The 27,639-nt window shown below is 39.4% G+C and overlaps 1 protein-coding gene across 1 annotated transcript in view; it reads left to right on the top strand.

Moving 5' to 3' along the window:
- The window catches only part of NGFR (nerve growth factor receptor), a gene marked incomplete at its 3' end in the record, with an annotated part of 64,461 nt that overhangs the window by 25,205 nt on the left and 11,617 nt on the right, over nt 1-27,639 (top strand). The window contains exon 3 of the mRNA XM_081343043.1: nt 19,040-19,396. Within this exon, the coding sequence (XP_081199169.1) occupies nt 19,040-19,396 (357 nt within the window). The remainder of the gene's footprint in view (nt 1-19,039; nt 19,397-27,639) is intronic.

Here is a 27,639-nt window from a genome sequence, read left to right as displayed (position 1 = left end):
GGAACCTTTACCTTTACCTTATATATAAGAATATATATATATATATATATATATATATATATATATATATATATATATATATATATATATATATATATATATATATATATATATATATATATATATATATATATATATATATATATATATATATATATATATATATATATATATATATATATATATATATATATATATATATATATATAAGGCATTTTCTTTCCCCCAGAACCAGCATACTGGAGACTCGGGGGCTCATGTAGAAATTAAGCAATTGATTTTGTTTATTCTTTGGGTTCTGTTGTAGCTTGTTTTTAAATATGAGCAAGCCTTTTTCTGTAAAATTCTAGGAAATCTCATCCTGGACCAGAGAAGGCCTGCTTCCACACCTTCAAATGCATGGAGAGCCCAGGCAATGACAGGGCTGGGTGGAGGAAATTTAAAGTCTCTTCTGCTCTTCACAGCATTTGTTAAAATAGCTAAAAATAACCTTCTTCTGCAAAATCAATGGCTGCTACTTAATCTCAACATGGAAGGGCAGCAGAGATGCAGGATATCAAATACCAACTAAGAATCTGACCTTGGAAGAGTTGCTGTATTGGCATTTGACTGTGCAGGAAAAAAATAGAGAAGCCAGTGGCCACGTTTTGCAAGATGGGGGGTGGAGGGGTGGCAGGAAGAAATACAAAGCAAATTGGTTTTGGGTCTCGGATTCTTGTCAAATCTCAGAGGGCTCAGATACCCATTTAGCACTTTTCAAGAAGAACAGAAAAAAAAGAAGAAGCTTTTTGAGCTGGGTGATTCATTTAATCTGCCATCATTTCAAAACATCATCTATGTATCATTTAAAATTTATTTTAAAATTGGAGAGAGAGAAAGAGAGAGAGAGAGAGAGAGAACCATATATAAGGTGTGTGGACAATGACTATATCCTTATATTACTAAATATAAAGAAAATGATATAAATAATTAAAACAAAGTAACACAGTACTGCAGAAATCATATACCACTGTATATACCACCAAGACAAGCTGGATTTTCTCTCTTATAACTTTCCAAACTGTCAAACAGCAATGAGATAGGCAATTTTAGACTTAGGATTTAATGATTCCATCTCTCCTCATACTTATTTAGCTAATTAGTTATTTCAATGCATATAGCCATTTATATCAAACCTCAAATGTATGATTCTAGGTAATTAAAAACTGCAAAAAGAGAAAAATGCAATTTTAAACATATAAAAAATATTAAACTATATAAAATCTATGGAACGGAATCTATAGCTGAGATATAAAAACAACTGGCAATCAACACAATCATTGCATACATCCAGATTCCCAAGCCCGATGGCACACCCATAGCTTTAAGGCTTTACAAAAGTCCAGTGGTGTTGGGGCCAGTCTGATCTCTGGAGGGATGATGCTCCAAAGGGTGGATGCTGCCTGTCTCCAATCAAATGATATTTTCTAGAAGGTAGGAGGCAAAGCAAATCTCCCATGCTGGACCTATGGCTTTGGTAAATATGATTGGAGAGAGTCAGATAATCTGGTCCCATGCCATTACTGATTTAATAGGTCATCACCAGCACATTGAATCTGGAAGCATATTCTGCAACTAGTGCAGTTTATAGAGCAGATCATCCCAAAGATGACCTGGACGACTGAGAATTTTCATAGACATTATGGAGTAGATGTATAATCTATTGAGGAGCACACAGAACTGCCTACACAGCCACATTTTACCATAACTTCCAGATTGCTGCTCATTGGCAGCTCCAACGACTGCACTAGGCTAGGTTCTGAGTACAGATTGAGTACTTTTAACTCCTATTGAGTTAAGGAGAGCCCATTTCTTCTTTTCTTATTCATTTTAGCATCAAATTCCAGAAAGTTACTGGATGGCAATTTTTGCTGCCTCATCTGGGAGAGCTATTTGAGAATATGGGTGGGAAGAAGGCTCACTATTAACAGATTAATTATTTGTCTACCACATTGGAACTACAGATTTATGTCTACCACACGAGAACTCCCACATTTGTCTACCACATTGAATGCAGCATAATAATGTATGTGGGCGGTGGTAGGGACAAACACATATGCTTCTGTTTCATGTTAACATTGCATACAGCTGACCTTGGTGTTGTCCTTGTGGTTCTGAGATGTTTATAAGTTTTGCAAAATGAGAATATATGGTTTGGAATCCATGGACCCAAAGGAAATATCAAGACAGGAAAAAAATTAAAAAACGAAAGATAAATGACAAAACCATTCTAAGGGTTTCCTCCCAAATGATGAAAAATGATGAAGATTAAATTAGAAAGGATTCAGGGGGAAAAGATGCTTTATTGACAATAATAAAAAAGCAAAATTCATAGTTGGAAAATATGTTTATTAGAATTAACCAAAATGTCAGACAATAGTGAGATGAATTGAGTTTTTCAAAATTTACAATGTTTGTTCCAAGGCTGAAGAACAATTGGTCAGATAGATTTTTTTAAAATTTTTGATTGAGTTTATATCTGCTCAGAAGTTGGTACCATTAGATAGATGCAATTTACCTCCAAATAAATGCATGTAAGAATGAGTTGACTAGCCCTACACATTTAATTGACAATATTTTAAGAATCGTGTATGAATTATCCTTTTTTAAAAAATATAAATAATTGCAGTGATAAGAATGCAAAGTTCAACCTTAAATTTCAGTCAAAGTTTAGTGGACAGAATTCCGCTTAAATCTAAAAGCTCTCACTTGCTTCATAACCTTCCAAAACAATTCTTCAAAAGGCAAATTTCTGATTCCCACCCCCCCTCATATTTACTTTGACTTATAGATATACCCAGAGGCAAGTGTACAACAGGCATGTTATATATAGGCAAGTGTACAACTATCAGACTAGCTAACCCTCCATTTGATAAAGTGACTAAACTAGTAGACCAGCAAAATGCTCTAGTATACTTAGATTTCAGTAAGGCGTTTGATAAAGTAGACCACAACCTACTCCTTGTTAAACTAGAAAAAGGTGGAACATACAACATCACCACCAGATGGATCTGTAGCTGGCTGACAAACCGTACTCAACAAGTAGTCCTCAATGGCACTACATCCACATGGAGAGAAGTAAGCAGTGGGGTACCACAAGGCTCCCTCTTAGGCCCAGTACTCTTCAATATCTTCATCAATGACTTAGATGAGGGAATAGAAAGGGAACTCATCAAATTTGCAGATGACACTAAATTGGCAGGAGTATCCAACACCCCAGAAGACAAACTCAGGATCCAAAAAGATCTTGACAAACTTGAACAATGGGTCTTATCCAACAAAATGAGTTTCAATGTGGAAAAGAACATTTTTGCACTTAGGCAGAAAAATCAAAGGCACAAGTACAGATTAGGTGAGACCTGGCTTAAAAACAGCAACTGTGAGAAGGACCTTGGAGTTCTAGTGGACAAACACTTGACCATGAGCCAGCAGTGTGCAGCAGCAGCCAAAAAAGCTCATACAATCCTGGGTTATATAAATAGAGGCTTAGAAACAAGATCTTGTGAAGTATTAGTACTGCTTTATAAAACCCTAGCAAGACCACACCTGTAATACTGCAGCCAATTTTGGTCACCATATCACAAAAAAGTTGTTGAAAGTCTGGTGTTCTCATGACAAGGAGTATGGCTTAATTAATCTCTTGTTCTAGGCTGAAAAACTCAGCCATGTGGGCCAGTCATTTTCCTTCCCTGAATGTGGTGCTGTCTTTGCACCAGTCTAATAGCCCCCATAAATAATTCAGTTTAGAGTAAGGGATTATGCAGATTAATGATAGCTGTGTGCTTGGGCAGTCCAGCCAAAGCTGGATGTAAATCCCACTTCATGCAGAGATGAGAGAAAGTCTTAGCAGATTAGAAGAATGTGAAGATCTCTTATGCCATTTTAATAACATATAGGGATACCATGATGGCTTCTGATTGGGGTGATGGTGGCGGGTATTATGATACACAACTATGCCTTTCAATAGCCTTTGATGAGCCCCTCTAGAGTCCTTCCAAAAGCAGTTGCAGTTTTGACTCTGGCAGAAGGAGAACTCAAATACAAAAGGAAAATGTTCATAGTAATGATTTGCCAATTCATAGTAATGATTAGCCCAAAACCCTTAGTGCACTTTTGAAATATATTAGCAATGAATTCAGATTTCTAAGTGCAAGAGATGACCATCCTAATACTCAAGCTATCTCAAGGTTTGCAGGAGTTCAAATAATGAGAGTATGTAGAACAGAATGGAATGTTTTTTAAGAGCTTACAACTGCCTTGTTGGTAACTATTCTATAATTTTAGAAGAGGGTTTGGTGATCAGGAAGATCAGTTGTCCCTTTCTTCTTGTAAATCTGCTAGGTGTAAATATTTGTATTATTTCCAAACTGTGGAAATACATATCATGTATACCAAAACTTCAGCTTTTCCAATTTTTCCCCAGCTCTTTTAGAAATAAGTCTTTCTCCAGTTCAAGGTTAGCTGTCCTAGATGTGACATGTAAAATTAGCAGAAGACACTACTCCCAAATTTTCCTTGGTGTGAATTCAGAAGGACTTGCCAGACTTCCTTTGCATGTCAGTCAAGGGCACAGCTAATAAAGCAGAAGTGTCAGTTTGTTAATAGGAAATTTAGAAAATTATAATGATTATTTTTCGGATGTTTATGTATTATAAATGGCATAAATGCAAATTATGAAACTCCTTAATTATATTTCCTGTAATTTCCCATCATTTATGTTTATTATTTTAATGAGATGGAGAAAGACATGAAAGTTCAGGAGCAGAGATTGCAGTGACAGAAAATCTCTCAGGTTGATTAGTGTTCAGTTGGAGGAGGAGGAGGAAGGGGAAGAAAAGGAGAAAGAGGAGGGAGAGGATATTCTATTCTATTCTACTCTACTCTACTCTACTCTACTCTACTCTACTCTACTCTACTCTACTCTACTCTACTCTATGAATAGAAAAGTTAAAAGAAGGATGTTCATGGATAAGGGATGAGCCTTAGAACTGCTATTGCAGTGGAGTAGGATGATAGCAATGTGAATACCAAATGGAACCATCCTTTTACAGAAGACATGTGGCTAAGAAGAGTCCTCATGGCGCAGTAGTTAAAGTGCAATATTGCAGGAAAATTCTGCACACATCCTGGAGTTCGATCCTGATGGGGCTGCAGGTTGACTCAGCTTTTCATCCTTCCAGGGTCAGTAAAATGAGGACCCAGATTGTTGGTGACGATATGCAAGTAATGTTTCTTCATTGTAAACTGCTCAGAGAATGCTGTAAAAAGTGCTATGGGGCAGTATAAAAGTCTAAATGCTACTGCTACTCCTAAGGAACAGTGATAAGATACCAGTGAAATGAATCTGTTTTTTGGAGCACTCCCCAGATCCCTAAAATATTACATCAGCCTACTTTTTCTTTTTAATTCTACCAGGGTGCAATTTCTGGGAACATTTAAATATTCTAAAGTGTAAGGTAATATTTAGAATATCAGACAGTGATTTTAAGGACAATCAATCAGGACTTTCTGTCATCTTGTTACCCTTTTGGTTGTGCAGGCTTTGCAGCTTTGGAGGTTTTTATTGATTATGGGTCATTACATTGGTGTTGACTCTTAGCAACTATATAGCTAGATTTTCTCCATGATGAACTATCCTTAATCTGGTCCTTCTCCTCTTCCCAAAATGCATTAATCACCATTGATTGATTGAGTAATTGTACAGTATCCACCCGCCTTGCTACTGGTCATCTTTTTTCTTCTCTTTCTTTCCATCTTTCTCAGCACAAGAGCCTTTTGCAGAGAATTGGGTTTTTGGATAATGTGTCTGAAGCATGATAATTTGAGCCTAGTCATTTGTGCCACAGGTAATATCTCTAGTTTGAATGGTGATCCATTTGTTTGTTTTATTGTTGGCTACAGTACTCTCAGAAGTCTTCTGCAACACCAAAATTTGAAAGTGTCAGTGCCATTCTATTCTGCTTCTTCAAAGACCAGTTGGTATTTTTCTCAATAGAGTTTGCAGATCCTTTGAATTTTGGCTACTGGAGAAGTGTCATCAGCACAGATGACTGAACTTTCCTCCTCTTGTTTTGAAACCACACTTGCCTTCTTCAAATCTCTCTCTCTCCCTCCCTCCCTCTCCCTCTCCCTCTCTGTCCATCACACACACACACACACACACACACACACACACACACACCATGTAGATTGAATAAATAAGAACAGTGTTTTAGTCCAAACTAGAAATAGTTTGGCTCAGTGGGTTAGGACACTGAGCTTGTTGATCAGATAGTCAGCGGTTTGGCGGGTCGAATCCCGAGTGCCGCATAACAGAGTGAGCGCCTGTTACTTGTCCCAGCTTCTGCCAACCTAGCAGTTCGAAAGCACGTAAAAAATGCAAGTAGAAAAATAGGGACCACTACGGTGGGAAGGTAACAGCGTTCCGTGCGCCTTTGGCGTCTAGTCATGCCGGCCACATGACCACGGAGATGTCCTCAGACAAGCGCTGGCTCTTCGGCTTTGAAACGGAGATGAGCACCGGCCCCTAGAGTCGGAAACGACTAGCACGCATGTGCGGGGGAACCTTTACCTTTACCTTAGAAATAGTTTGCTTTGCCATTCCTGTCTGGTTTATAGCTCTGGCCTGTACATAGTTTAGTATGAGGACAATAACATGTTCTTGGATTCCTATTTTTCTAAACAACTTTGAGAGATTCAGGTAATTAAAACAAAGATTTTTCTGTAATCAATGGCACATATTAACTTCCTTGGTGTATTCTTTGCTTTCTCAATTACCCATCATACTGCATCAGCAGCAATATCTTCTGTTCTAGAGGCTTTTCTAAACATGAACACTGGCATCACTTTTTCCATGTAAGGCTCTAACATGCATTGTATGATCCTAAGCATTATTTTAATAGCATGTGAAGTTAAGCACACTGTATGATAGTTTGCACACTTTGTTAAATCTTCTGTTTTTGTCATTGGAGTGTGGATTGAACTCTTTCATTCTCCCCCCCCACTGTTATCCTTCTTCAGATTTGTTGGCAAACCTTGGTTAGAATCTTTACTGATTTTTATTCTGGGTATTCCATCAATACCTGTAGCCTTCTGACTTAGTAATGGCAGATTGCTGATATTCTAAAGTTTCTTGAAAGTTGCAATGAGTAGAACGGCTGACATAAATATGTAATATGGTCCAAAGTATTTGGATGTTGACATCTTTGCTGTATAGTATTTCAATATACTCCTTCCATCTTTCTCTGATCTTTTTTTAATTAATTACTATCTGTCCATTGTTATCCTTCAATTTGAGACTGGAACCTGGTTCTGAGTTCAGAGATCTTTTGGAAGATATTCTTTCTTTTTTTTTCCATGTGTGTTTCCACCAATACTGTTTCTTGACTCTTTTCACAGCTCTCTGAAATTCTTTGTTCTTTCTAGAGATATTTGTCTTTCTTGGCTTTGGCTTCTCTTTTCTTTTTAACAATTTCCACAGTTTGTTTTTATATTTATTTTGTTTTCTTCTCCTTCTTCATTTTTGGTAGATTTCTTTTCACATTCAGTTTTGGTGGAACCACATATAGATCTAATGTCTAGAGATAGATCTGAGCATATGCTTTTTTGGAATCCTATTTGTGTTCTGTTTTCAACACTATGGAATAACAACAATAGCAACAATGATATTTCTCCAACTTTGTTATGTGAAGTAAAAGAAGAAATAGTATCCATCACAGGATGTGATTGGTTCAGCAGAGATCTTGAAATCCTGGTTAAGGCATCACAGGAAGGGGTTCCTTACCTCATCCTGATCTATAGGAACTCTTCATCTTACCATTCTGAATCCAGTTTCCCTGATACAACTATCAATTTTGAAATACTTTGTAATGATAATTGCATGTATGAGATTGTACTTAATTTTTTTAAAAGCCAAAGGCTCCAGTGGGGAGAATGGGAATGTGACTAGGGCTAGCAGACAGTGGCGTAGCGTGGGTTGTCAGCACCCGGGGCAAGGCAAGTAATTTGCGCCCCCTCGCTCTCGCACCGCACGCCTGGCACCCCCCTGGCGTAAGAAGAATCGAGCCTCCCGCGATCTCCCGTCCCCCCCCACCCCCCTGAAATTCTCGCCCGCTTTCACAGACTTGTTCTTTTACACCGGCTGCAAGTACCAGGAGCCAAAGGCAGCCTCTCCGAAAGCCTCACACCCAAAGACGCAGGCACGCCCACACCGAGGAAAGCCGCCGCTGGCGAGGCTCGCAGACGACGCCGCTGCCGTTCTTTCTTTCTCGTTCGCAGGAGCGCGCGGCGCCGTGCGCATACAGAGGCATATATAGACCCAGGGAGCCGCCGAGCCTTCCCCCACCCGGAGAGAGAAGCGTTTCTGTGTCGGCGCAGGCACAAATACCCCTCGCTCGCGAGCTGCCTTGCCCTAGCCCGCCGGTCGCGCCCCCCCAGATGTTGCGCCCGGTGCGGCCGGCCCCCCCTGCACCCCCCACGCTTCGCCACTGCTAGCAGAGATTAGTTCAAATAGTTCCAGAAGTGAACAATGACCCAAAGGCACATCAGACACACACAGAGACTGATACAAATACATGGAAATGAATATCTTGTTTTGTTTTGGCCCTTCCCACTACTTTTTTTATAGAACAGCGGTGAAAAGCTGTTATCTTCAGTCCAGAGAAGCCTTTGTACCCCTATTTTAATTGAAGAGTGCAAAGATTGTATTGGGGCATGCAATACAAAGCATGTGTTCAGTCACTAAGTTATAGCACTTCCCCTATCATAAAAGTCTTCCATGGTGCTCTCAGAAGCTCCTAATGGTTTCAAAAAAAAATGTCCTAGCTGTTTAATGTTCCTTTCTTGCAATTTAGGATTCATTACTCCTTTTCCCAAGAATTAACAAGGGGGGATTTGACAGAGGCTGCTGACGAGGGCAGGGACAAAGGCCATGCTCTCATTGATAGTGACAGCAAAGGGCAAGTTTAAATGAGCACCCAGCATGTCGTGATGGAAGCATTCAATCTGTAGAGTGACTTGTGCATCCTGTTATTCAGAAGAAAAATGGCTATTTCCCAAGAATATCCTCAGGAGATCAGAGAGCTCATTAAGACTAATGTGGTACATTAAAAGGGAGAGCAAAATGGGGGTGAGTGGGTAGGGTCTTAGACTGGTCTGAAAGCAAGAAGGAAGGAAACATATCAGTGGTAAATTAAAGCTGAATCCTTTAACACCCATGGGAAAAGTGGATCAATCCCTTCACTCAGTATGGGGCTATGGTGGGCTAATGAAACAAGGGCAAAGAAAAACGCATGGCACAATCATTGTCCATACTCAATCCAAAATGCTTCATATTTATTTGCCACCATAATTTGTCAATTGTCGGTTGTGGTCTCTGAAATAGGGCTGGACAAATTTTGAAATCTATTGAGAAGTGCCTCAGACTTTACCTTGCTAAAAGCTCTTCTCTGTTATGTATTAACACAGCCTGAGTTTCCACATGTGCCTGGAAAAGAAAGTTGTGGCTGCTTTAAGTGGTGCATGATCCCTCAGAATAGCCACAGCTATTTTTCAGGCTCATGCAGGAATCTGAAAAGAGTTTAATGGCTTGAATAAATAATAGAAAGTGCTGTGCTCATGAGAGGCTCCAAATGCTTATTTTGAATACTGTTGGAACTGTGCCCATTCTGAAAGTGATTTTTTTCCAAAGACGTTTGTGTAAGTGTGTGTGTATATATAAGTGGGTTAGGACGCTGAGCTTGTCGCTCAGAAGGTTGGCAGTTTGGCAGGTCGAATCCCGAGTGCCTCATAACAGTGAGCGCCTGTTACTTTTTCCCAGCTTCTGCCAACCTAGCAGTTCGAAAGCACATAAAAATGCAAGTAGAAAAATAGGGACCACTACGGTGGGAAGGTAACAGCGTTCTGTGTGCCTTTGGCGTCTAGTCATGCCGGCCACATGACCACGGAGATGTCCTCGGACAAGCGCTGGCTCTTCGGCTTTGAAACGGAGATGAGCACCGGCCCCTAGAGTCGGAAACGACTAGCATGCATGTGCGGGGGAAACTTTACCTTTACCTTTACTTTAGGATCAAAATGATATTTTGATATTTTTCTGTCCTATTCTTCATTCAAATTAGAGACCACAGGGAGACTAAGGCTAAGTACTTGTGCAGTAAATAATCATCCTGGATAAATGCTTATGTTCTGATTTCCTCACATAAAAGGTCAATTCTTTTGAGCTAGCTGGTGACTGTGTTCCTATAACCTTTAAAACAACTGTTCCTTCTACAGACATTTTGGGGGAATGATAGCATGGGGAATTCTATGGGGGGAAAAAGCAGACAAGGAAGTAGTAGATATGGGACAGGTCAAGGAAAGATTGTTTTACATTCAAAACTAAATTCCCTGAAGAGAGCAAATGAAACCCAAGACACTGGAACAAAGTGGCAGCTCAGCAGAAAGTCAGCAATTTTGGCACTCTAATCTAATGTTTACGTTGGACACCATCATATTAAATCTTTCCCATAACTAATGGACGGAAAACAGATGCAAGTCGGAGCATGATCATACATGATCCTCCACACTACCACCCGTACATAATATGGAGCAAAGGTGGTGATGGTGGAAGGCTGCCAACCTGATGCTTATTTATTTATTTCCTTCTTTCCTTAGTTACCATTTTTATAAGCATTGTTAAAAAAAAGAAACCTACCAAATCTCAGAGAGTAAAAATGGGCTTAATGCTACGCCTCTTCAAAAGACACCCAAAACAAAAGAAGCCTTGATCTTCAATTTCTTCAAATGAATCAAAAGTTGGTACCATTCCTTCTAAGATGCCATGAATATTTGGGGAGCTAACAGTGAAACAATGAAGCCACTAAGATAATAGATGACAGACAGACAGACAGACAGTGTATAAGACAAAAATGCAAAATCACAACTGAATAGATCTGACAGTTCATGGTTCACCACCTGCTTGGTACTTCAGATCATCTCCTTCTTCTTTATTTGAATGTACTGGGGAAAAACCCTCCCTTATCATTGTTCTCAGCATTGCTCAATAGCTCATCCTGAGGACCTTTTAACAATTGAATTTTAGTTTCCTTGTCACTGTCTGTGACAATTACTTGTGTCATTTTGGTCCAAGAAAGCAATCCGGTATGTTTGAGAAGACATATTTTATTACAATACACACAAAGTTTATGGTTGTGGTGAGATGGGTGGCAAACAAATTTAATAAACCATAAAAACAAACAAATAAATTAGTTGAGATTGATGGGAGCTGAAGCATCTGGAAGTTTCCAGACCCTGGAACAGAATGATGTAATCTGAAGCCCACATATCTTAAAGTTGTCAAGGCTGAGAAACACTGCTCTAGTTGCCCTCCCACAGATTTGCTGGCATGCTTAACAGCTTGAACATGAGTAGAATAGCAGGGACAGACAAGTTGGTCTGTTTACTGCCCTTGTTGTCCATGCACCTTGCCCTTTAGGCTCCACATGTTCATCTAAAAGAGAGTTGAAATGAGTACAATACACTGCACAATCTAGGAATTTGTTTTATTAAAGATCTTAATTGTGTGAGGGCACGTTATGGGAGATGTGGGATGCCAAGTTACAGTGTATTATAAGCCTTTATGTCTTCAAGCTAATGTCTGAACATGCTAGGATTTTTTGCTTCATTCCCATTGCCTTACATTTTGATATCTTAGCTATTCGGTCTCTTGCTTAAGAATCCTATCTAGCATTCCTTTGACATTATTAAAATTGGCTTTCCTAGAATTTGAGGTACACAAGGATTCCAGCATTGTATAATTATTTCCCACAAATAACTTTAAAAAATCATTATGCAGCCAACATGTACAAAAACACATGTTGCCAAATAGTGTTATTAATATTAAATGTGATATATGGAACTGATATGGATTGGAGTAATTTTAGATAAATTTTGCTATGGTTATAAATTAATGTATAAACTAATAGGCATATGTACCAAACTCTTAGATTTTGTGGTGTGGAAATATATCATTTGACATCACTGATCATGTAGCTAGACTGATTTTCATTGAGTAATTTGCATTGGAGAGCTTTTACATGACATTTGAAAAAAGCACATTATCCTATTAGGCACATTTAATGAGAAAATATTTTCTCTTCATCTCAGTCTTATTTTCATATATATTTTCTGAAAAGCTGCATATTAGAATCCAATGATATTTACTCTTTGTAAAATATCTATAATTTGTCTCAGGAAAGTGTTGCTTTTCTTTGATTTGTTGAGTCCAAGCAAGGGTTTTTATGCCTCCCCCCTATTTTCTTATTTATTTATATGCTGCCTTTACTGAATTATTTTTATAAATAATTCAAGGTGGTGAACATATGTAATACTCCTTCTTCCTCTTATTACTTACTTGTTTGGCTTTTCTCAATGTACAAGTTTTTGACATTAGAGTTACTTCATCCTTTTTCTGAGGCATCTCTTCTATGTGTCCTTAAGTAGCTACATTACAATCATGGGAGTCATTGTACAATGTCTTGGTTACACCTATAACTTCTCTGTTCACCTCCCTCCCGCCCCCCATCCTTCACCCCTACCATACATGCACCATGTTGATTTTGTCTGAGCTTGAAAACTCAGAAGGTCTGGTTAACTGCTCTGGTTTGAAGAGCACCTGAGAATTCCAGGACTAGTCTAGACTATATTGGGAAGTCAAATGCACCAGAGAAAAAGACAGCAGTCAACCATTGCTGTTGAAATGAAAACTGTATGAACTTGTTCATGAAGTCCTCAAGTATCAGGCTTAATTGGAAGGAGACATTACCATTTTATTAATTTCTCATATCTTGTACTGTGTATAAATGGATATAGAAAGAGTTACTAAAAGCCTTGAATATTAAACTTCAGGTTTTTCCAGCTATTTAATTATGAGGTTCTTAGGAATCTTCATAATTTCCCTACTTTTGCCTCAGTACCTCCTCTTAAGCTGTTCTGTCCATCCTGCTCTTGTTTAAATTTGAAATTTTTTAGGTCAGGTGGACTCTGCCTCCAACGAATAACTTTTTTCAGTCCTTGTAGTGTCTTGCCCATCTTTTGTTGACCACATATACATTTATTATTCCTTAATAACATAACTGGCAAGAGAGAAACTTGAAATAGCTTAGCAAGAACTGAGCTGCTTTATCAAATCAAATACTATTCAGAGAGTTTTTTTTTAGCTGAAGTTCTTTTTTAATGTCATATGGGCTGATTTGTTTGCTTATATGGAAAGATGAGAAAGATTTTGCATAGATTAAAATCCATTACAATTCAAATGGATGTAAATTGTGAGCACTGAGAAGTGATTGGGATGGGCAGTCAGAATTTGATTCAAATAACATTGTATTACATCTGTCCTGCAATTTCCCTTGTTTTCCCTTTATGTGAAAGAGGCTCCTATTTTTCTTATTCTTGAGGGGCTTGATAATTTATTTTGAATGTCTTCTAGTGCTATTTTATTATTGGAAATGTTGAGTGGCACTACTGTAGATACCATTTTTTTGGTTAATATTTTTTTCCCGTCTTTTCCTTCTTCCTCAATGTGAAAGAGACCAGTGGGAGGATTTGCCTTTGGAGGCCTTTCCTTGAGATTTATTAGAAATGTGAGAATCCAAGAAGAGATCTCAATGGAACCTCTAATCAACCATCAGGCTTCCACTCTTAAGAACCTCTGGATTCAGATGAAGTTGGTAAACGTAAGACCTATGATATAAGATTAGGGAAACTAAGAGAGGATTCATCCTATTAAAATCCTTCAGTCATTTTTATCCTGTAATTAAATAAATCCATAACCTCTGATGTACTAAATATATTAGGAAATAGTTTAGAAATAATAGCAGAGAAAAAATTTAGTGTGAGCACAAATCAGAATATGCTTGCAATGAAAACTGTCTGAAAAAGGACAAAATCAGGCCACATAGTCTCCTGCCTCTCCTGAGAGGAATCATTGTGCCAACTCCCATCACATTTCATAGGTCTTTCTTGCCTTGTATAAGACAAATGGAGGTACAGAAAATGTCCTGTAGATACCCAAATTCATTTCCAAGTTTATGCTTGAACATTCACTGATAGACCCTTGGGCTTCTTCCAAATAAATAAATGCAACAATGTTTTATTCATGATGAGAATTTCAGACAAACCATCATTTTCTTTGGGGGAAAAAATTGGAAATGGTTTGTCTAATTCTTCAAGTGAATTAGAACTGAAGGTAAAATATCAGAAGGATGTTTCTGCATGGAACTCTTTTCAACTGAATACTCCTCAGAAGCTGTTGAGACCAAATTCTCAGATCAATCTATGCAGTTGCAGTCAAAAAGAGTATTTCTTGGTAGTGTTGTTCCTTCTGTGCCATCTAAAATATACAGGGCTCTTTAGAGCCTGATCCTAGCAGTAGACATTTCGTGTTACCCAACCTCCAGCTCTTGGCACCTATGAAATTGGAGAGCTTCTGCTCTTCTTTTCTATGTAGTCAGGCTCACTGGAGCCAAAGCAAAATCGTAATGCATTGTTTAACCTTGTCAGCTTGTGTGCTGAGCTCCTTCCACTAATTTAACTCCCCATTAAATCAAAATATATAGCTTCTTTAGGCAGTAAAATGCACTTTTATAATACTCAGTGGTGTATGATTCATCCTATGCGTTCTTTGTGAAGGAATTGGGTCAATTTTATTGATATGAGCAGATGATAACTATACAGCAATTAATAGCAAGTGAATTTTTCCTTCCAGACATAGTTACACAAAGTCCAACGTATCTTCCCCCCTCCTTCAGGGCTCACAAAGTACTGCTTAATTTAGGACCTGAAGGGGCAAACAAGGGATATACTTAGGAAAGGTGATAGATTGTGGCTTTCTTGAAAGTATGTTCAACCACATCAATTAGAATAGAGCTGGAGGGGACCTTGGAGGTCTCCTAGTCCAACTGTCTGCTCAAGCAGGAGACCCTATACCATTTCAGACAACTGGTTGTCCAGTCTTTTCTTAAAAAGTCCAGTGATGAAGCACCCACAACTTCTGAAGGCAAGTTGTTTCATTGGTTAGTTATTCTCACTGGTTAGTTAGTTTCTCCTTAATTCCAGGTTGCTTTTCTCTTTGATTATTTCCCATTCATTAGAAGATCTGCAGGACCAAGCTAGAAACAGGTTATCTTAGGGCAGACATGTCAAACACAAGGCCCGGGGGCCGTATCCGGCCCACAAAGTGGTTTCATGTGGCCCGCAAAGCCATCCTGGAAACAGTGAGGGAACGGCCCCCACTGCCTTGACCCTGGCCCAGAGACCCTCCTTCTGCCAGAGACCCTCAGATCTGTCCCACTCCTGCCCAGGCCCCCATAGGCACCCTTGATGCGAACGATGTAGAGCTGGCCACGCCCACCCAGTAGGCCATGCGCACTCTAGCCACGCCCACCCAGTAGGCTACGCCCACCCTGGCCATACCCACCCGGCCCCTTGAGGGCAACTGCAATGCTGATGCGGCCCTCAATGAAATTGAGTTTGACACCCCTGTCTTAGGGGAAATTGAACTATGTGGTCACTAAGAGTCAGCTGTCTTGACGTCACATAATCAATCATTCATACATAACTATCCAACAGTAAACTTTATGTAATAATTAGCACTTAATACTAAGTAAATAAGTATGGAATTCCATTTCCATTTTCTGGAAACAAATTTATTAAATTTTATGGGAATTGTTATTACACTGCAATAGCCAAAGTGCATATAAAATCAAAGAACTTGATTAAGATTTATGGGGTTTTAGCTTAAGGAAAAATAAGTTGAATAAAGGGTAACCTAATATAATTGTATATAATACATTACACATGTGAACAAAGTGGATGTGATTCAAGTTAGAACTCAAAGTCAACCCAATGAAATTGAATATAGGGGGATTTAGGACAGATTCAAAAGAAATTATTCTTGACAGCCAAATTGTGGAATTCATTACCATGAGAGGTAATGATGCCCACTAATACAAACATAGAACATTAGACCAGTTTATGACTGCTAAAGTCATTAATGCTTATTAGTCATGATTTCTACACATTATACCCAGTTTTTGAGAGTTAGCTTCTAATAACAGTTATTGGGAAATGCAAGATCCAATTGTGTCTTTCTAGAGCATGAGATAAGCCACCAAGTACTTCAATAAGAGGAACTTGGCAGTAGATTATGGCATTGAGAAGAGATATGACTTTTTAGTTCCATAAGTTCCTATAATTGTTTCTATTTAGGAAAGTGGGAGAACTAAATATCAATAGCTAAATTTCTACAGCATGTTTAGTTTGGTTCCACTACTTTGTGGAAAAGAACCTTTAACTATCATTTTCTCTTTATAGAAACCATACAAAATAATTTTGCTAAAACAAGGACTGTTCAGGGATCAAGACCCCTTTGGAAGTCATGTATGATGTGGAAAATGAGAAATGTTTTATTCCTATCCCATAATCTGGAATTCAAGTTTACAGTAAAACTGATCGGCAGAAATTTCCAAAGAGAATACAGGTAGTCCTCGACTTAGGACAATTGATACCAGAATTGTCAATGCTAAGCAAGGCAGTTGTTAAGTGAGTCATGCCCAATTTTACAATTATTTTTGCCATGATTGTCAAGTAAAACACTGCAGTTGTTAAGGGGATCACATTTTGTTTGTCCAAAGCCAACTGGGAAGGTCACAAATGGTAATCATATGAACCTGGGAGGCTGCAACTATTATAAATACATGTCAGTTACCAAGCACCTGAATTTTGTTCACATGACCATAGGGATGCTGTAATAGTAATAAGTGTGAGAGTGGGTCATAATTTTTTTTTCAGTGGCGTTTTAACTTTGAACAGTCCCTAAATGAATGGCTGTAAGAGGAGGACTACTTGTCCTTTATACAAGCTGTAATTAATTCATATAATTCATACCAAAATTGGTGATGGTGATCACTGGCTTTAATGACTTATGTTTGTGTAGGGAATGGGGAGATATCAGCTTTTATATTTAAACAGAATTTCTGTGTTATTGAATAATGCAAATTTTTACAACCTTTTTTGCTATTTTTTCCTGTAGGTCGAGACTAAGGTGATTAGTGGATTTCTCTAGCTTTATTTCTCTGCACCCACATGTGATGGGGCAGGCTTGGGCAACTGAATCACCTTGAGCGAAGATGGGCAGCATAAAAGATACATAAAAGATAGATAGATAGATAGATAGTTAGATAGATAGATAGATAGATAGATAGATAGATAGATAGATAGATAGATAGATAGACAGACAGACAGACAGACAGACAGACAGACAGACAGACAGACAGATAGAATGATGATAGGGAGAGAGAGAGAGAGAGAGAGAGAGAGAGAGAGAGAGAGAGAGAGAGAGAGAGAGAGAGAGAGATAACCTGGATCATAGATTAGTTGGGAGAGCAGACATGTGAAGTAGGAGGGAGCTTGGGACAATTCCCTACAATGTCATCCTAGGCTTGGGACAATTCCCTACAATGTCATCCTAGGCTTGTCCTTTCAGGTCACAGGTATAGTCAAGTCCCAAGTATGGTGGACAGTTTGTGAGGACCATTAGATGTACTCCTGCCTCCCCCATTTCCTTCAGCTCTGCCTGTAACCCATCACTTGGGCTAGATGGAGGACACTGACCAAACGCTTGTCAATTTCTCTTCAGCCCTCAAACATCTGAAATGTTAGGCACAATGAGAAACCAAAGACTCCCTTTTCAACTTATGGAAAATTGGATGAAAACAGCACCCCTCCCCCATGATAAAAACAATAAAAAGCACAACCAATGTTTTCCTGTAAGGAGAAGCAGCAGAAAATTGGAATGCATTCATTTGGAATAGAACCAACAACTTACAGTTGGCAGAACCAGCCCTTTTCTTGGTTCAAATCTATCTCCCAAGCAGGTGGTGTGCACCTGTTTTCTAAACAGATATAACCATCAGAAATCAGATGTCTCTGTGGAAGCCAGGTGCCTGATCTCTCTCAGTGCCCAACCCAAAATGGCCATGGAGGGCAAGCTTCAATGATCAGAAGAGGAAGGGCAGCTACAAGTATTGAAGGGGAGCTGGGTAGATCTTAGCACTTGACCTTGTCATAATCACCATAAAGGTTTATCAGGCTCAAACTGTATGGACTGGTTTTCTTTGGAAGCCCCCCCCCCCTTTTAAATATTCTGCTAAAGCAGAAGTGAGCAAGCTGAGTCTCTAAAACCCATTTTTGCATCTCTTTAAAGCCATCTCTATTTGTGGTGTAAATGCTAAACTGTACCGTGTTTTCCAGTTTTTAGGTTAAAATTCATGTAAGTGACAAACAAGTAAGGCACAGTCATTTGGAAATTTGAGACCATGTGATGGACGAAGAATGATTGCTTGGGCAATGCGAAAAGCCATGGTGATGACGTTAGAGAAATAGTTACAAAGAAGTAAAGTTTAATAAAGTATAATTTCAGGCAAACTTGTTGCATCTGTTTCCTGGCCTGGCCTACCACAAAGTCTGATTGATCAATCACAAAATACCCATTTATAGAATATGAACTTGCTCCCAGGATATGCGCTTCTCTGGGACCTCACAACACACAGCAAATGTGATGCTGATGATTGGTACTTTATTTTGCAGCATGCCAGCCCTTGTTTTAATTTTTTTATTTCAAGAATCATTTTTAGAAGGTCAGCTTGACAGGCATTGTGAGAAGAGTCTAGATTGCCCAAGGGATCCACATTATTTCCTTGACATAAGCTCAAAAGAAAACAAACATCTTCCCTCAATTTTGCATGTGTCGTTTTGCCATTTATATGACGCAGCCATGATTGGTATCACTGTCCCATACATTTCAGCCCGTGGCTTCCCCATAACCATTGTTCAGGCCTCCAGCTTCCTCAGAGTTGCCTATATCTGGATGAAAGGAGCCCCCTATGGTCAAATGAAGTGTGCTCAATTCAGTCATCTCATAACCCACCACTCAGTTTACTCGCTTTGACCTTCCAATGTTTTACAGGCATCAGCTATTCAGACACAGTGAGTGCCACTGAGCCTTGTAAGCCCTGTAAGGAGTGTGTGGGCCTGGAGAGCATGTCGGCTCCTTGTGTGGAATCGGACAACACTATCTGCAAATGCATCTATGGCTTCTATCGGGATGAGAGCAATAAATGTAAAAAGTGTCGCATCTGTGAAATGGGCTTTGGGCTTGTCTTACCTTGTGTGGAAAGTCAGAACACATTGTGTGAGAAATGCCCGGCGGGGACGTATTCCGATGAAGCCAACCATGTAGACCCCTGTTTCCCCTGCACAGTGTGTGAGGAGGACGAGATCATTGAGAAGGACTGTACTGCAACTTCAGATGCCAAGTGCAGAGGTAATTATACATTTTTTTTAATTGGGGTGGCGGTGGAGAGATGGAGCTAACGAACATGTATAATCCTGCTGTGGAACAGCAGAGATCCTTAGCAATATCCAGAAACAGGCAACCAGCATTAGTGCTTTAAGCAGTGAGGTAGAGATGGGGGTTCAGCAAAATGTCCTTTGTATAATGTTCTTGATTTTTCTCCCCCAGGTTGTCTTGGTCCCCCCCCTTTTTTTTACAGTTAAGGAAAGGAACATGTTGATTTGTTCTTTTCTTTTTCTTACTGTTTGAACCTCTGAAAAACAAAACAGAGTAGAGCCATTTGGAATTGTCAGCTTCAAGGAGATTCTGATGGCCCCCCCAATGGGAGGATGGAGCTATCCAGTGGGTGAGCCAGATCAAAACTAGTTTAAGATAAAGAACCTTAAGAAAAGAAGCAGCCAGGGGGCTTTACTGACCACCCCAGCCCCCCAGGAGCAGCTGAGCAAGCACTCTTGTCACTAGATTGAGATTCTCTCAATGGTGAAGTGGTTCTCTTTCTTTCTCTTGCTTAGCAATTATTTCTAAATGAATTTCAGTATTTTTTATTGAGAAAAATGTGCGATTTGTGCAAAACCTATGCCCCCTTTTGCTGACTTTCTCATAATGATACCTTTATTCCTAATATGATCTCCATCCAAATATACAGCCCATCCTGCCAGCACAGCTCTTTTTTGTACATTTAAAAGGTCTCAAAAGGGTACCTTGTAACCATAGAAATGGAATTGAAGATGGTCTATGTATTTATTACTTTTAACCTGCCTTTGTTATTTTTTAAAATAGTGTTGAACATACCTAATAGTCCTTCTTCCTCCTATTTTCCCCACAACAGTCTTTCATGCCAAAGGTGGGACTAGAACTCACAGTATCCTGGTTTCTAGGCCAGCCTCCTAACTTGTATAACAAATATTAGAATTCCTGAGCATGTGAGATCTTGATATGCATATGCATACAAAGAAGGTTGAGAATGGTGCTGTAAAGTGAAATAGCAAGGACCACACACTAAAGATCAATTCCTTTCTTCCTCTATATACCGGATTCATGCTATAAGGCAGATATGTAAAACACAAGGCCTGCGGGCCGGATGCAGCCTGTGATGTAGTTTCATGTGGCCTGAGAAGTCATCCTGGAAACATTGAGGGAATGGCCCCCGCTGCCTTGGCCCTGTGACTGATAACACATAAACAGAAATCAACCTGCTCTATTCTTACTTCCTAAGTATGTCTTGACCTGCAAAAGTTTCCCCATTTAATTGGGCCTGCCATCATTACTATTGCACATAGGATCTTTCCTTGTTGGTCCAACCTCAATCATCAATTGAGTCATAGGAGAAGGCTAATAGAGACTTGTCTATCTCTGCCTCCTCCTCCTCCTCCTCCCTATGTCTGTGCTTGTCTATGTGTAGCAAACAATGGCAATAGCATGGAGAAGATTTGGCAAGATCAAGAGTGAAATGTGGATGGTGGGCTCTGGCATGAACCTGACTGTATAGATTTTGGTGCTGGTCCTCCTATCAAATTTGACTTTCCCTGTTTTTTCTCAACCATTGGAAAAGAGCCTATATATTAAATGTCACTATACCCATCTTCTGCCTAATCTTAGCTGTATCCAATTATCTAATGCTTGCTTATTAAGTCTAGAATATTTATTGGGATTCTCAGAATCCCAATGTTTATTTGATGTGTTTTATTTCTCATAGTGGAAAGCAGAAATTTGACAGTATAATACAGGTCATGGAAACCAATCTTTTTTGCTTGGCAACATTTCTATTAAAAAGATAGGAATTCCAATATGAGATTGATTTCTTGTCATCCCAAGCCTTCACGCATGGCCCACTTTGCAAAATAGTAGCAAGTAGAGTTATTATCAAAGTACAGATATCTGTATATTTTATTTATGGAAGAAAGGGCAATGGGAAATGGGTAGGGGTGATTTGCAGAAAAGCATAACAAGGGGAAATGGCTTAGAAATGTCTCTTCAGGGTATCCCATTCTTCAGCTTTATTTTGAGGCTGTAGAAGTTGAATGTAATAAAACAGACACAAGACAAACAAACAGAAGATAAAGATAATCACCCACTACATTCACACTTGTGCTAAGCTATAGTGTGGTTTAACTGTTTGTAATTCAGTGTCTGAACTCAGCCATTGTGGTTTTGCTATCCCGGCTTAGGGTGAACTGAGCCAGTTGTGGTCTATCCAGTAAAACATAGTTAAACAGAAGAGTTTTAAGTTTGAGATGTGGGGGGGAAAAATCAAAGCTGACTTAAAGAAACCAAATAAAATTACAGTTCTATGCCCACTACTGTATCTGAGAATAAAACAAATGTGTTTATATGATAAATGCCAGAACTGATGTGATTTGATTTGCAAGCTGGCTCTGATCCTAGTTGAACGACAGAGTTCCTGGATGGTCTTCAACAGTGCTTGTTATATTGAGCTCTTTTTCAAGAAGTTTTCTGGCATTCCAACTTCACTGGTTCAGATACAACCACTCCAATAAGAGAAAAAGTGATCTAGAGACGGATACATATCTTGTCCCCTGCCCAATTTCTCTTTCCTCTTCTCTTCCTTGACAGCAGGCATTGACAATATGACTCTGCAGGCTAGCACTCAGGGTAACAGTGGGATCCAAACTTATTAAAAGTAATGTTTTTTTTTAAAAGGCCAAAATCTTTTTATATAATAAAGTAAATAAACCAAAAGAAAATACAAATACAGCTTTATGACAATATCATCAGTATTTATGAAACTGTATAACTTTAAAAATAGGAATAAAAAAGGAGGGAGAAGAAAAACTGGGGCTAAAAAAATAAATTGTAAATAGAACAGTGCCAAAAATTGACCATTTTTCTCAAGGGTCTTCTCCTTGGATATAGCTAAGAGAACTAACGGATTTTTAACATACAATTTGTTTACTTATTTATCTATTGATGTCTATTTCATTTTCATTTTGACTTATAATGACTTACAGCAGCTAGAACATCTAAGGTAAATAATAACAATAATGTAGAGTGACATGAACAATCCTGCTGATTTTAGTTCCAAATGCAACAATAAACCTAAACAATATGAATTGTTATTCTAACTTTTGAACTCTAGCTTACTCCAAGAGGAAGCTAAATAAAATAACTATGGTTTTTGAAAATGTTCTCAGGTGTCCTGTATACACAAACATTTTTGTTGTTTTAATCTCATTTTAAGATCATAAAAGATTGTTTTCACATTATTTGCAGTGATCTTCTATGAATTTACAAAGATGGGGCAACATGCCTATTTAAGTGATGCATAAATAACATGCCTGTTAATAAATAACATGCCTGTTAATAAATAACAGGCCTGTTATTTATGTGATGCATAAATAACATATATCAATTTCACCATATTTCTTCAGCTTTTTATAAAAATGGGGGTTTGGCCCAGGAGCCACTATTAATTCTTCCAAAACCTCTAATTACTTATAATTTCTGAGGCAGTGATAGCATCTGGACTAAATAAACCAAATAACAATGATTAAACTGAATACACTGCCAAGAACATTCTGAGTTCAATAAAACTTGTTTTTTAAATTTTATGTTAAACCAGCTTCCTTGAAACTAAGGTTGTTGTGTTCTGGGATTGTTGAGGCATTGATGAGGCGAAGTGGAAAGTAACAGAATGTTTATTGAGTTTAACACAGAAGCAGCTCTAACAGTCGCTTTGACATATATTTATACGGACCGCCGATAGGCGGCAGCCAATGAATTTAAAGCTCAAAAGACAAACTTGCAAAGTGGTAGACAGACAGTTAAGAGTTTAAATGAATACAACAGTTAACCATTTACAACTGCTCGTATCAATTCTCCTCAATACATAATGCCCCTCCCCCCTAGATAGTTCACACATTCAGGACATGAACATAGTCCTGCAAGTACTTCGGTGGCTTCCATGACCACTCTGAATGCCTCAATACCATTGGTGGTTCCTGGTCTGCCAGCTCCCTTGCCTAACTAGGTAGACCGGGGCCAGTTGATGCTGCATCACCAGAAACAATTCTCTTTAACAACTCCTTGGTCGTTCTGACCATACACTCTGCTTGGCCATTCAAAGCCAGATGAAAGGAGGCTTAAGTGGCATGCCTAATCATGTTAGTCCTCAAAATGGACTGAAATTCAGTAGCAGTAAATTGTGTCCTGTTGGGTAAGCCATGTGTGGCAAAGATTCTGCACAGTTCCTGGATGGTCCTGGCAGTAGTCATAGTAGGGACAGGTGCGACCTCAAGCCATTTGGAGTAACTGTCCATGACAATGAGGAACAGCTGTCCCTGGAATGGTCCCGCATAGTCTATGTGAATCCTCAATCATGGGATTTGTGTGGTTTCCCAGCGAGGTACTGGGGCTTGAGGCATTTCAGGTCTGGATTGCTGGCAAACGTTGCAATCTTTTACTTGGACCTCAATATCCTTATCCAACCCTAGCTTCTCAATAGTGACTTCATCCTGACTATCCCAGGATGTCCCTCATACAGAGATTCTAAGACTCTAGTCCTCATAGAGTGTGGAACTATGACTTGACTTCCCCATAGAATGCAGCCCTTGAATGCTGACAGCTCATCCTTCCTTCTGATGAAGCTGTGAAATTCTGTTCCCAGACTGGCTTCTGGCCACCCCCTCAGGACCCAGTTCAAAACACAACTGAGTGTTTTGTCAGTGGCTGTTTCAGCAGCCACATCCCCTGCATGAAGGGGAGACTCTGGCAGGTCCTGGATTGCCAGGATGCATGCAGCAGGTGCAGGGTCTGGTTCTGAGTGAGGGAGGGGCAGCCTGCCAATATTTCTGCTGACTCTCCGGCTATGAGGACATCATTGAAGTAAGGGCACACACCTGGGATATTTTTGAGTGTGCACTCCATAACGCTCTGGAAAAGACCTGGGGCCACACTGACCCCAAACTGCAGGCGATGAACCTTGAATGCCCCCCTATGGGTCACTATTGTTTGAGCTTCCACCATGGCATCATCCACGGGCAGTTGCTGATACCCCTGTGCCAAGTTCAACTTGGCAAATAGGCGACCTCCCTGTAGTGATGCCAAGATATGGCTGACTACAGGTACCGGATATGCATGCTGCTGAAGTGCTTTATTTATAGTGAACTTATAGTATGCACAGATATGCACCTCACCATTGGGTTTAAGTGGTGTGACTATGGGAGTTTCCCACAAACTGCTATCTATTGGTTGCAACACACCCTGCTGCACCAACTTATCTAGCTCTGCATCAATCTTAGGTTTAAGGGCAAAAGGCACTCTGTGGGGCTTGATCCTGATTGGGGTTATCGTTGGATCAAGGTGGAGGGCAATTGGAGCTCCCTAAGCTAGGGCTGAAAACAATCAGCATATTCCTGGCAGACAGTCATCAGGTCCACTGCTTTCATTCGGTTAATGCCAGTCACATGTATGCCCAGGGCATCAAATCAATCTAACCAGATGAGGCTTGTACGCTCAATTCCCACAACATCGAGGGAACCCTCAAACTCTTTGAATTGTACTTTAAATGTAGCTTCCCCTTTAACTGCTACACAGAAATTTTTAAAATCCATCAACACTAGATTTGATGGCTTGAATTTAACTCTTTTGCTGCTGTGACTGCAAATGTAGTTAAAAGTTCTTTGAGAAGCTATGGACAGGGCTGACCAGGTGTCCAATTCCATTGAGCATGGAATTCCTTGAAGCTTAATTTTAAGCCTAAGCTTTTCTTTAAGGGGGCAATGGGCTCCTGTTCTTAAAATGCTCCTTCTACTGGAGCAATATCCAACTCTATTTTGCCCCGGGGACCCTGTGCCTTTCCTGGGGAAGTCTTCTGGCAGAGATTCCCTCTGGCGACCTTTGAAAACAATGGCGATGTGGCCTTGTTTGCCACATGCCTGACAAACTGCTGTATGGAACCTGCACTCAGAGCACCAGTGTCAACCTCCACAGCCCTCACAACTAGTGAAAGGAACTGCTTTCTCAAGTGGCTGATGCCCTCTTTCTGGTAGCTTCTGCAGCTGGTCGATCTCATTGTCCATATCTAGGTTGACGGCTCTTGCAGAGTCTTCATGGTGGATTGTTATCTGACTGGCAACGTTCTTGGAGGGCTGTAAGGCTTTGACAGCTCCCCTGGCAGCCTGTTCTGCCATTGCTTCTTTTAAGGCATCCTGGGACGTCAAAGTCTCCTTCGCAAACAGCCTCTGCTGTCCCTGTTTCTCAAGCTGCATACCAGTCGGTCCTTGAGCCGGTCTTCTAAGTCTGGGAAGTTGCAGAGCCTGGATGCCTGTCTCAGTGCGGCCACAAAGTTGGCAGCTATCTCTCCAGGTTGCTGTTCCTTCTGTTCAAATGCGTGTCTCCAGGTGATGACGGAGAGCTTTGGTTCTAAATGCTCCTTAGGTTTTCTCTTGAGCTCAGCGTAGGCGACTGACTCTAAACTTGCAGGGGTGACTAAATTTTCAGCTATGTCAAACATCTCCTGGCCACACAAGCATAGTAGCATTGCAGTCTTTAAGCCATCTTCACTGACTTGGTTCACTCTTAGATAATTTTCGACTCGTGAAATGTACGAGCTCCATCGCTCTGGGTGCGATACGTCGAACTCTGACAGCTTGCCAATCTTTGCCATGGCTTACTGTTACTAGTCTCTCAATGCCTTGTGCTCCTAAGGGCTTCTGTGTTGATCCTAGGGACAGGTCCCTTAGGATATGGTTGCCTCCAGGGGGGAACATCGTTCCTACCAGGGTGCTGATGCCTGGTCTTACCCCTAATGACTCTTGGCTTCTTCTTCCTTAGCAGCACATCCCACCCTCATCACCACTGTTGTGTTCTGGGATTGTTGAGGCATTGACAAGGTGAAGTGGAAAGTAACTGAACGTTTATTGAGTTTAACACAGAAGCGGCTCTAACAGTCGCTTTGACATTATATATATATATATATATATATATATATATATATATATATATATATATATATATATATATATATATATATATATATATATATATATATATATATATATATATATACAGACTGCCGATAGGCAGCAGCCAATGAATTTAAAGCAATCTTCCCGCTCAAAAGACAAACCTGCAAAGTGGTAGACAGACAGTTAAGAGTTTAAATGAATATAACAGTTAACCATTTATAACTGCCATATCAATTCTCCTCAATACATAACAAAGGTGATCTTGGTTAATTATATTGTGACAAAGCCAGTTTACCACAGGCATTGATTAAGATGCTTAATTTAAGTTTTTGAGAGGTAAACATGCCAACAGCAACCAAGTAATTTTCATCTATACTTTCCAACATTGAATGTAGATATTGAAGATATTAAATGTGGATATTGAAATAAATACAAACAAGGTTCTCAGTATTAGCCAGAATTTTAATGTGTTCAAGTAATAAATCTTGTCTGAACTAAAGAAGAGTTGAAGTTCCTATAGCCAAAACCCAAAGCTGGATTAAATGCTAATGATAATACTGAAAGTGTGGAGAATTAAACCCACCTCTCTCTGTTTGTTTGTATCCTGCATTTATTATTTTTACAAATATCTCAAGCAGTGAGCATATTTAATGGAACTGATAGTTGTTATTTGTGCAATGAACACCCTTCAGAAAAATCTATTTGGTCAGTTCTTCATTTAAAATAATGGGATGGAATGGAATAAATGTAAATCAAACCAAAGGCTAATCTCTGGTAGACACTTTTTGTTCTTACACAACTTTCCAGGAGATCTTGGAGCTTTTTTCGTTTTCATTTTTTTATGTGTCCAGTTTCTTAAAATCAGTAAGTTATATCATGGTTTGGAGAAAATCCTTAAACTGTAGTTTTCCAGTTTAGATGTCATAGGATATTCAGGCCACACTAAGTACTGTATTTTGTAAAATTGATTATAAAGAGAGGCCCGCAAGACTGGACAGTCTTTCCTCTAGGTTGGTTATAAGGAGGATTCTGAGAAACGACTTGCTCAAAATATATTGAGCTTTATATTCAGAACAGTTTTACAAAATACTTGGAGTTTCTTCTTTTCATTCCTATGCTATTACTTCTCTTCTTCAAATTTTTTTGTGAGCTAGCAAGATAAGCACTCTTGCTTATGGACAAGGTTGGTTCTTTTTATTTTTTAGATTTTTTAAAAAAATCCTGCCTTTATTATTTTTGTAAATAACACAGGGTGGCAAACATATATGATACTCCTCTTTTCCCCAC

This window comes from Vipera berus, assembly GCF_964194415.1.
Source record: "Vipera berus genome assembly, chromosome: Z".
Classification (NCBI taxonomy): Eukaryota; Metazoa; Chordata; class Lepidosauria; order Squamata; family Viperidae; genus Vipera; species Vipera berus.
This window is presented reverse-complemented; position numbering and strand designations above follow the sequence as displayed.